General features: G+C 51.4%; 2 protein-coding genes and 1 pseudogene across 2 annotated transcripts; 2 read left to right on the top strand and 1 right to left on the bottom strand.

Moving 5' to 3' along the window:
* The first annotated feature begins 247 nt into the window (after positions 1-247).
* Positions 248-594, top strand: LOC128469031 (histone H4). The gene has a single exon (XM_053450829.1). The coding sequence runs from the start codon at positions 274-276 to the stop codon at positions 583-585; it is 312 nt and encodes a 103-aa protein (XP_053306804.1). The 5' UTR covers positions 248-273; the 3' UTR covers positions 586-594.
* Positions 595-1428: 834 nt separating this feature from the next.
* LOC128468956 (histone H2B 1.1-like) lies at positions 1429-1927 on the bottom strand. Its single transcript, XM_053450764.1, has one exon. The coding sequence runs from the start codon at positions 1820-1822 to the stop codon at positions 1442-1444; it is 381 nt and encodes a 126-aa protein (XP_053306739.1). The 5' UTR covers positions 1823-1927; the 3' UTR covers positions 1429-1441.
* A 248-nt stretch (positions 1928-2175) lies between these two features.
* Positions 2176-2572, top strand: LOC128468194 (histone H2A type 2-B-like; annotated as a pseudogene).
* The last annotated feature ends 8794 nt before the right edge of the window (positions 2573-11366 follow it).

Here is an 11366-nt window from a genome sequence, read left to right as displayed (position 1 = left end):
AGGAATTGTCGAAAGCGATCTCGTGGAGGTGAGGGAGGCAAAAGTATTAAGGTTTCCCGCGGGCGGTCTTTTGATATCCTAAATAGCCAATCGGTGTCTGAGGCACGCTTGGAAGCTTCTCCAGCCAACCAACGAGAAGCATATATTAAAAAAGCAACGCCCCTTGAGGCAGAATGGTGCAGTTCCCCATCAGGTCCGTCGAGTACGCATAAAAGAAAGCGGGCTGGCCGTAGGCGAGTATTGTGCTGTGAAACTCGTGGAGTAAAGGTGATCATGTCTGGTCGTGGTAAAGGAGGTAAGGGACTCGGGAAAGGTGGTGCAAAGAGGCACAGGAAGGTGCTTCGGGATAACATCCAGGGTATCACTAAGCCTGCTATCCGCCGTTTGGCTCGCAGAGGAGGTGTGAAGCGTATCTCTGGGCTGATCTATGAGGAGACCCGTGGTGTGCTCAAAGTGTTTTTGGAGAACGTGATTCGCGACGCAGTCACTTATACTGAGCATGCCAAGAGGAAAACCGTTACCGCTATGGACGTGGTGTATGCCTTGAAACGCCAAGGCCGTACTCTGTACGGTTTCGGAGGTTAAGCTTGTTGACTCGTCACCCGGAAACATCCAACGGCTCTTTTCAGAGCCACCCACACACTCTCTTAGGCTATGATCATGCTGTCCCAGAGTCTGCCCGCGTTTTTCTATGCACGCCTTGAAATAACCAGCTTAACAGTGGCTGGGTCTGGCTATAGATTGAGCTACTGGCAGGATCGGAGTGCTGGGAGTTGGCCCAGGGCTGGCTTGAAGGGGGGCCGGCCCAGGGTTAGTAAGTTCCGCCTGTGGCGTAGTTCTCTTATTCTGTATGTCTCAGTATGTGAGTGACTTTTATTATGCCTTTGTCCTCCCCTCATGTCTTATCCTGTCCGTGTGCCACATGTCCTACCCACGACACTACCGAGTCATGTCTTAGTGGGGTAAGACTCGGCGCTGCCCTTTTCAGGGTGGTAGAGCGCTGTATTGCTATACTTCCGTATACTACAGCGCCACCGAGGTTTCTGAAGAGCTGTGTCCTCTGCTAGGATCACGGATTGTCCTTTTCAGGACAATAAACCCACGATGTAACTCAGCTTGGGCTAGCCGCAGTGGTAAAGCAGCCCCTTCTCTCCGCAAAGCTAGTTCTGTCTGGCGGTGAAGGGGTTAATCCCTTGGGTCCTAGCAGGAGAAATCAGCAATTAGCTGGAATACCCAGTCGGGATACAGGTCGTTGCCATCACAGGAGCCCCTTCACCTTGGGCTTCTCTTCCCAGGCAGTCTGGTCGATGGGCACAATACCCCAGCTAACCTGGAGAGCTAGCAGTCCGACAAAAGGGCTAGATCATTCACATAGCTCTGAGACAGACCGTGTGGGTGGCTCTCAAAAGAGCCTTTGTTTGAAGAGAGAACAAAGAGAACTTTACTTGGCGCTGGTGTACTTGGTAACAGCCTTGGTGCCCTCTGACACAGCGTGCTTGGCCAGCTCTCCAGGAAGGAGGAGGCGTACAGCAGTCTGAATCTCCCGAGAAGTGATAGTGGAGCGCTTGTTGTAATGGGCTAGGCGTGAAGCTTCCCCGGCAATGCGCTCAAAGATATCATTGACAAACGAGTTCATGATGCCCATGGCCTTGGAGGAAATGCCAGTGTCTGGGTGCACCTGCTTTAGTACCTTGTACACATAGATCGCGTAGCTTTCCTTTCTGCTCTTCTTGCGCTTCTTCCCGTCTTTTTTCTGAGTCTTCGTAACAGCTTTCTTAGAGCCCTTCTTCGGAGCAGGCGCAGATTTCGCTGGATCAGGCATCGCGTCTGTTTTCCTTTCAACACGCAACGCAGGAGAAAGTGATGAACACTGAAGCTTTACTGCGCTGGGCCCTTCCCTTTATAGGCACCGCATGCAAATAAGGCCGTTCTGCTGTCTCGCGTCCGATTCGATGAGGTTGTCACGTGTGCAGATGCGGCCGCCCATGAACCGCAGTGCCTACACCGATTGGTGTCTCAGACTATGTCCACCCGATTGGATGTTTTGAAAAGGAACCAATCAGTGACGAATAGCGTCACGGGGGGAAGCTACAAATAGCTGGGTAAGTGTGCGGCGGTTCATCTTTAACGTGTTTCTTCGTCAGTTATCACGGTGGGTTTTTCTCGAGAGATAGCATGTCTGGCAGAGGTAAACAAGGTGGAAAAGTTCGTGCTAAGGCGAAGACACGTTCTTCCCGTGCCGGTTTGCAGTTTCCTGTTGGCCGTGTGCATAGGCTTCTTCGCAAGGGTAATTATGCCGAGAGAGTAGGTGCCGGCGCACCCGTGTATCTGGCAGCGGTGTTGGAGTATCTGACTGCTGAGATATTGGAGTTGGCTGGTAACGCTGCACGCGACAACAAAAAGACCCGTATCATTCCTCGCCACCTGCAACTTGCCGTTCGTAACGACGAGGAGCTCAATAAGCTGCTCGGAGGGGTCACCATTGCTCAGTCAGGGAGGTGTTCTACCCAACATCCAGGCGGTGCTCTTGCCCAAGAAGACCGAGAGCCACAAGCCTGCCAAGAGCAAGTGAGCGCGGTAATCGGTAACCGCAGGGCAATTAGCCAACACCACCAAAGGCTCTTTTCAGAGCCACCCATAATCTCTGGAACAAGCTATATCTGTCTTGCTATAAACTTGCTGCAAACTTCCCTAAAGGCAACTGCTTTCCACTGCAGTTTTTCAGCCCGATGTTTAGTTGCTGAGCTTAACGGTGGCTAAACACCATTCATACAAACTACATTATACACCCTACCCCGTTTCAGGGCTAAAATTCGAGGCAAAGCTGCCAGCACTTACACGGATAAATATGGTTCTCCAGAAAGGTGGGTGGGCAAGTGCTACCACACGGTGGCAGCATTGCAAAAGAAATTGTGGTTTACCGCAAATTAAAGTGACAGAAGCTGGGGAATCTCTCAGCTGTGTGATCATCGTGTAGCTGGCAATGGTCTGGGGAGCGTATTAATGAATTTGATAATCATTCTGAGAGAGAGCCGTGAGTAGCTCCACTGTAGACATCTCCTTTGCCTCTGAAAGCTTAATTGCTAAGAAGGGATTAACCCTTCCTATACCCCAAAGTAGTGATGCGAAGTTCGGATCAGTAAAGTAAATCGGATCATTTCGAGTCGGTCATTGAAATGATCCGATTCATGATCCGAATCTTCGGATCACTCAGTGTGACTCATAGAAGTTACTGTTTCCCCAGTCCCTCCCTGCAGTCAAACTAACGATTGGCCCCGCCCCTTTCATTAGCGTCAATGAACCCTCCTGCCTGCCTACTCTAGCGATGTCACTGAAGGCAGAGAATCGTTCAGAGATTCGAACCATTCAGAGAATATCACTGACACCACACTTTTATAAATAAATACATTAATAATCTTCACTGCCCCCAGGATTTAGATTCCTCTTAGATTACCCACCTTAAGATTGCTTTTAGATTGCTTTACCTCTAACTGCACCTTTAGTTAACTTTATTAAATTCACCCTCAGTCCTCAGCATTAAATTAACCCTAAAGACCCCCATTAACCATAACTGCCCCTAAATTAACCCTAAAGACCCCCATTAACCATAACTGCCCCGGCGCGGCTATCGGACCCACGCCGGCTGTCCTGCGGTCCATCTCGGGGGAAGCTTCAACCTACTGCCGCTTGGCTCCCCTTCCCGTCCTACCTCATCCCTGTATCACCTGCTCTACCCATGGACTTCGGCTCTCGTAGCCCAGACACCCCCGCAGAGACTGGGTATCCCTTGTCACTGGAGCCGCTAGAGAGGTGGCAATCCGGCGGTGCGGCTATCGTACAAACGCTGGCTGTCCCGGGGAAACTTCGATTTGCTGCCGCCTGGGGTCCCTACGGATATTGCGGGGCTCGGTTGCCTAAGCGTGGCGTCGGACCGTCTGCGCAGGGAGGGAAGATGTGTGCCTGATTTATGACCTTTTTATCACCTAACCTGTATATAAGCCTGTGTGTTTCCCCAATAAAGTCTGTTACTTCCCTGGAACATTCGTTTCGTCTAATGCTTCAGGGACCCGCTGGATCACTAATTGTCATTTTCAGGACAATTACGGCACTGTACTCAGCTACGCCTCGGCGGGCTGCGGTGCCGTGAAGCTAGGGTCACCGGACCAGCTCGTGAGCCCTGCTCCGCTAGTGTCGGTGTGACGGACCGACCAGGGACCTCAGGTTCTCCCTCTCCGCCAAGAGCGACTTCTCCGTTCAGGACAATAATTCCCCGCAATCTGTAGGCAATATCCCCAAGCAAAGTAAAGGGATATCGCTATCCGGTACCCAAATAACCAGGCAAGACTAGTCTTTAGGTACAACAAAAGGAATAACTGTTTATTATGGGACAGGTGTCGCCTTTTATAGGTAGGGACACCACGAGGGGGGGGGGGAGCAATACAACAGGACACCGGCACCACTAAGTCTGGGAGATAAAGAGCACACATTATCTTTATTAGATTATCTCTCAGACCTTAGTGTGCCGTGTGCAAACTTTTACAAAATAAGGCATTAATATACATTTTTATTAATAACACATTAAAGAGTTTCATGTCACTGGATAACATTATCTGAGGGGTAGGGTGACTCTAGGAACCATCACATTACTCCCCCCTTTGTTTCCAGTGACAGACCCGGCTAGACCCCAACGGGTCGGCTTAGGGCTGTTTCTTTGGTTAGGTGGCTAACTCCGATTGCCGAGACAACGCGCAAGCATAGTCCTGGAGGCCATCGAGGAGTCGATCTACCATCCTCTGGAACGTCCCCGGAGCGTTCTTCATCCCAAACTGCATTACCCTAAATTGGTATAGTCCGAATGGGGTGATGAAGGCCGACTTCGGAATTGCCTCCGCCGCCAGAGGTGTCACAAACCTGGGTTGAAAAATGCAGTTTAATATCATTGTTGTGATAGTTATGTATATCTATCTGTGTGTCTGTCTTCTGTGCCTTTGTTCTCCCTCCCGTGCTGCCCCTGTCCATGTCCCACATGCCCTGCCCCCATACATTAACCCCTCGTATCCCGGACGCCATCAGTCCTCACCTACCGCACCATTTACCTTGCTATTAACCCACCGGGGGTGGGGTACGGAGCAAGACCAATTCGGGGGAAAAGCCTCCCCTGGATGCCTGGTCGCCGGGACTTCCGGATGAGCGAAAAACGGCCGGCGCGGCTGCCGAACGCGTGCCGGCTATCTCGCGGTCCGTCCCAGGGAAACTTTAAACTGTTGTTTCGCTCGGTACCCCGTTGACCGATCACGTCGCTTTTTGGACCAGATCTTCCTGGTCCCCGACCGCCCCCTCGGCACCCCTAAGATCGCCGCTGCGCCATCAGGATCACCCCGAGAACGATGAACAAGTGTATACGGACATTGCGGGGCTCGGTAGCCTAAGCACGGCGCCGGACTGTCTGGGCAGGGCGGGAAGATGTGTCCTGATTTATGACCTTTTTATCACCTAACCTGTATATAAGCCTGTGTGTTTCCCAATAAAGTGTGTCACTTCCCTGGACATTAGTCTTGTCTAATGCTTCAGGGGCTTGCTGGATCACTCACTGTCCTTCTCAGGACAGTTACAGCACCGGATTCAGCTACGCTTCGGCGAGCTACGGTGCTCCTTCACCCAAGAATCCAAGCCGCATTCCTACTCCCTTCCCTGCTAGTATAGGCTACAGCTGGAAGTGGTTAACCCTTGTGGTTCCGGGAGGAAGCAACTAAGAATTGACGGGTGTACCCAGCCGGGGTACCCGAGGCCCGTCACAAGAGGAATCTGCCAGTACCCCTTGCATAGGTCGAGGGTGGATAGGAACTTACCACGAGAGATGCGGTGTAACAAATCATCTCGGGGCATGGGGTACGTGTCAGTCACAGTCCGGTCATTGAGCCTGCGGTACTCTCTCTTAGGCACTAGGACTACCGGAAAAGCCAAGGGGCTCTCGGACGGCTCAATCACTCCCAGATCGAGCATCTCCCTAAACTCCCTTAACATCCCTTCTCGGACAGACTCAGGAACTCGGTACGCAGCTTGGCGTAACGGGGTCTGCCCTGGAGTCTCCACGCGGTGGTGCATCCCGGGAGGGCAGAGAGTAAGCCGCCTCTCTGGTCTAACAGCTGGCGAACTTGGGCCTTCTGGGATTTCCCTAACTGCGCCGCTAACTGTATCGCGCCAAGTTCCCTCGTCCCTGACACTACCTGGGCAATTCTAGCAGCGTAATCCCTCAGGGTCATCTATCGCCGGGGCGCAAATAACTGCTACTTCCTCGGGACGCTCCTGGTAGGCTTTCAACATGTTCACACGGAAGGTTCGTTGGATCCTTCCGTCTGCACATTTAGCTACCATGTAGGTGGTGTTGCACAGTTGCTTCACCACCCGATACGGTCCCTGCCACACCGCCTGCAGCTTATCCTGACGGGATGGTTTAAGCGCTAGGACCTTCTGCCCTACTTCAAAGGCGCGGCTCCGGGGCGGTCCGCTCGTACCACCGTTTCTGCCAACCTTGCGCCACTTGAAGGTTTTCCCGGACCATGTCCATGTGGTCCTTCAATCTATACCAGAAGGCCAACACGTACTCTACTATGGTCGGCCCTTCGGTCCCTGCCAGTGCTCTCTAAGCAAATCTAGGGGGTAACGGGTGGCATAGTCCACGACAGTGAGGATATATTTCCCTTGTTACTCCCGGTAGCATAGGAGATAGCGCCGCCTATCCGAATAAGGTAGGAAAGATTTAAACCCCCAGAACCCTTTACTCACAGTACTTTCCTGCCCTATCCGGGTAGGTACATCCCCCGTTTGTTGTTTTCAGAGCTCGTGGCAGAGCTCTCCTGTCCAGCGCTGCAGTCCCGCTTTGGGTAGTGGGCAAGGGTTTTTTGCCCGTTTTAACCCTCTCCGGTCCGGTCCTCGGTAGGAACCTGTTTACCGGAGCAGGGAAAGGCTCCTTCACGCAGGGTCCTCGGAAGGACTCTAGCCTACTTACCTTTAGCAGCCCTTGGGCGGGCTAGCTGTAAGCAGAACATCGGGACTCTGCTTCAGTCTGCCGACGATATCAGCCAGGAAGCGTCTGATCTTTGCGGTGGCGTGCTTCCGGTTTCATCTCAGTCTGCCAGGAGGCATCTGAGGTCAGGAAGGGGGCAGATCTGTAAGCAGCTCTCAGGTCCGAGAAGGCTTTTTGGCGGTTTTCTGGACCTTTTTCCCTCGGTTTGGTAAGGTTTTTTATTAGCTTGTACTGCTTTTAGTTTGCAGTTTTCTTCTGATGAAGAGTCCTGACTTCCTGAGATTTTCTGTTCTGGTGTTTTCTGCCTCTTAACCCAAGTAGGTTATGAGTCTATGGGAATTTGTCTGCGTTTGTTTTTTCTTTTTGTTTTAACCGTCTCCTATCCTTTATTATTAGGATGTCGCTAGATAAGCCAGACTTCCCTGAAGAGTCACCAGCTCCTAGGAAGGCTGCATCCAGGACGAAACATTTTGCCTGTAAAAACTGCAAGGCTACAATGTCTGACGCCTCTAGGAAATTTTGCTCATCCTGCCTCAAAGCCAGAGAGGAGTCCATTTCAGAATTCAAGGAATGGATGAAGGCTGAGCTTCAGTCCACTTTTCAGCAGATTAAAACCTCTGTTATGGATTCTTTACCTCAGCCTAGATCTGTGGGCCCCGACCCTCGGCCTGGGTTCCGGCCCTCTGGTCAGTAACCTTACCTTACCTGTAAAAGGGTGTCCAGACTCTTTCCTTTTCCAGACGATTTCTCTGAGCTCTGTTCAACTCCCAAAGTTGATGCTCCAGTGGCCAGAGCCACCGGAAGATCTGCTATACCTTTAGAAGATTCCTCTCATTTTTCGGATCCCATGGATAGGAAGGCAGAAGGGGCAGCTAAGAGATCTTTTGAAGCCTCAGCAGCTATCTTTAAGCCAGGCATTGCAGCAGCCTCAGTAGCTAGGGCTATGCGCTTATGGCTTCAACAAATTGAAGATGATATCCTAAGCGGTGCAGGAGAAGAGGATATCCTCCGTGGCATCTCAGATGTCAAGAGCGCTGCTGATTTTTTTATGTGACTCAGCTATGGAATCCGTACGCATGGCTGCTAGGGCCTCTGCATTGTCGGTTGTGTCTAGAAGGGCTCTATGGCTCAAAGCCTGGTCAGCAGACTCCGCTTCCAAGCAACATTTGTGCGGGATTCCCTTTTCTGGCAAAGATCTGTTTGGGAAAGATCTGGAAACTTTATTGGAAAAGGCTACTGGGGATAAGTACTTCTTGCCTAAACGTAAACACTTACCTCGTTTTCGTCCAAATTGTTCGTTCAGGTCCTCCAGAGGTCAAGATTCCGACCCCAGGCTCAGTTTCGTGGTAGGGGCAGACCCTTCCCATCTAAACATGAAGATGGAGCCGCTAAGAGACCTTGACGCCAGGAGTTGTGCGGTAGGGGGCAGGCTGAGAATTTTTTTTCCACCTTTGGGCTCTTGTTTTTTTTCCACCTTTGGACCCTGGGGATCATTTCCAGAGGGTACGGTCTGGAGCTTGTCAGCACTCCCCCAGAGCGTTTTATGATGTCTACACCTCCCGCGGATCCTTCCAGGAGAAAGGCGCTTTTGGATCTGGTGCCGGATTTTGTCAAGAAACAAGTACTTATCCCAGTGCCTGCTGCCCAAAGAGGAAGAGGTGTTTACTCCCACATCTTCGTGGTTCCTTCCTTTCGGTCTCGCTTCAGCACCGAGAAATTCAGCGTCCGTTCTTCCCTCAGATGGTGTCTTCAGGCGAAAAGGCTGGGTTCAGGTCTGGTCTGGACCGAGCCCTCTTGGACAGTCTTTTCCACGGACGCCAGTTTATCCGTTTGGGGAGCTACGATGGACAAAGAATTCCGTCAAGGTTTTTGATCCAACCACGAGCGCCATCTTCAAATCAATATGCTGGAACTTCGGGTAGTTTGGAAAGCTCTCCTCTCATGGCAGTCCAGGCTACGATCGAAAGCGGTAAGAATTCTGTCGGACAATCGCACGGTAGTGGCTTTCCTGAACAAACAAGGTGGCACGAGAAGTCTTCAGTTAGGAAGTCTTCGTCAGAAGATCGGGAAGTGGGCCAAATTTCATCTTTCACACCTTTCGGCCGTCTTCATCCATGGAAAGGAGAACGTCACTGCAGATTTCCTAAGCAGAACTTCTGTTCTTCAAGGAGAGTGGAGCCTGAGCTATGCGACGTTTCATCAGATCACGAAGATCTGGGGAGTTTCAGAGATCGACCTCATGGCTACTACAGCCAACAAGAAACTCCCTCTGTTTTATTCTCTGTCAGCAGCAGGCCATCCCTTAGCTCTGGATGCCTTTTCTCAGGTTTGGGCCTTCGATCTGGGTTATATCTTTCCCCCTCTTCCTCTCATCGCCTGGGACAGATGTCGGGTGATTCTGATAGCTCCCGACTGGCCCAAAAGGATTTGGTACCAGGAGTTGATTCGTCTGTCCATAGAGAGCCCTCTAAGGTTGGAGATCAAACCAGACCTGCTCCAGCAGGGGCCTGTCCTCCACCCAAATCCCGCCTGTTTCAGTCTTTCAGTTTGGCTCCTGAAAGGGAGACTTTAATTCAGGCAGGTCTGTGAAGAACCATGTCTCCTCTTCACTGTTATTATTATTATATTTATTTGTAACCTGTTTGAATGTAGCTGCAGCTCCAACCTTCAAAGAGACAATCCTGTAATCCGGCTGGGGCTCTTAATAAACCAGCACAGCCCTGTCTGCCCAGGCGGCACCCGCACTACAGGGGGGGATAACACAGGTGGGGGAAACCCATTGTATCTCTTAATCTCCTCACCCGACACATCCCCTGGAAACTGATGGGATTTGTGATGGGATGTGGCTGATGGGATTTGTGATGGGATATGGATGATGGGATTGGGTTCGGTGCTCATTGAATTGAGATTGTATATAAATTCTGTGTGTAATAAAAGGAGAGTTCTGTTTTAACCTCAAAGCATGAAGTCCTGTCTCATGATTGAGGGAAGTGCTGGTCTGTGACTGCTTTCTTCGGACAGCCACAGCGTGTCCACTGACTGGGAGAGGGAAGGAGCTGGCTGGCGGATGTGTCCAGTCTGGGGCACAGGACGATCCGTCACAAGGTCTCTCTAAAGATGTAGCTGATACCTTGATGAAGAGCCAGAAACAAGTTACCAACCTCGGTTACGACGCCGGCTGATCTCTGCTCTCCTGGCAGCCCCAGCAGCCGGTAATCTATAGGAGGCCTCTTCCCGGAACCACCCCTGGTCCGTGCCCCCACCACCCGTGGGGTATCTCACGGTCCGTCACGGGGAAACTTTGAACTGCTGCCGCTCGGGGTCCCTTCGACCGATCGCCTAACCTTTTGGACAGGATATACTCAGGACCCTGAGCCAGTAGCGTACCTAGCGGGGGGCGGGGGGGGGCGGTTCGCACCGGGTGCCGCTCATCAGGGGGGTGCCAACTTGCCGGCACCCCTCCAGAGACGGACAGCAATGTCCGCCGCTGGAGGAGAAGGCTCGCAAGGGAGCGGTATCGGAGGTCTTTAACAGACCTCCGGCTCCCTTGAGTGATTTTAAGCCAGAGGAACCGGCTTAAAATCACTCAAGGGAGCCGGAGGTCTGTTAAAGACCTCCGATACCGCTCCCTCGCGATCTGCGTGGCAACTGCTGCTGTGCGCCGGGGTTTTTTGTCAGATCCCGGCGCACAACACTAAAGCCGCGCCCACCGCCGTCCGTGCCCTCTGAACCCGGAAGAAGACAGAAGAAGAGGAGCGAAGAGAAAGAAAAGGAGCTGACTGTTGTAATAAGAAAAGAGGAAAGGTAGGAAATCATTCAGTTAGAGTGACAGTGAGAGTGGATGGGTAGGTTTGGATGGGTATGTGTGGATGGGTATGTGTGGATGGGTATGTGTTGAATCTGTGGATTCGTAAATGTGGATTGGTATGTGTGGAATCTGTGGATTGGTATGTGTGGATTGGTAAGTGTGAAATCTGTGGATTGGTATGTGTGGAATCTGTGGATTGGTAAATGTGGATTGGTATGTGTGGAATCTGTGGATTGGTAAGTGTGGATTGGTATGTGTGGAATCTGTGGATTGGTATGTGTGGAATCTGTGGATTGGCAAGTGTGGATTGGTATGTGTGGAATCTGTGGATTGGTATGTGTGGCATCTGGAATGGTAAGTGTGGATTGGTAAATGTGTGAGAGTGATGGGTGTTATGCTGTACCATTTCCAATGTCTTTTTCATTATATAATTATGCTCTAAAGTACATCATTCTCACACATTTACCAATCCACACTGTGACGGCCCCGGGTTAATCGGTGCCGTCTGTGATAGTTCTTGTTTGTGATACC

Source organism: Spea bombifrons, chromosome 11, assembly GCF_027358695.1.
Source record: "Spea bombifrons isolate aSpeBom1 chromosome 11, aSpeBom1.2.pri, whole genome shotgun sequence".
Taxonomy (NCBI): Eukaryota; Metazoa; Chordata; class Amphibia; order Anura; family Pelobatidae; genus Spea; species Spea bombifrons.
This window is presented reverse-complemented; position numbering and strand designations above follow the sequence as displayed.

Excerpts from the sequence above, each read along its gene's own strand:
- LOC128469031 (XM_053450829.1), top strand. The coding sequence starts at position 274 with ATGTCTGGTCGTGGTAAAGGAGGTAAGGGACTCGGGAAAGGTGGTGCA.
- LOC128468956 (XM_053450764.1), bottom strand. The coding sequence starts at position 1,822 with ATGCCTGATCCAGCGAAATCTGCGCCTGCTCCGAAGAAGGGCTCTAAG.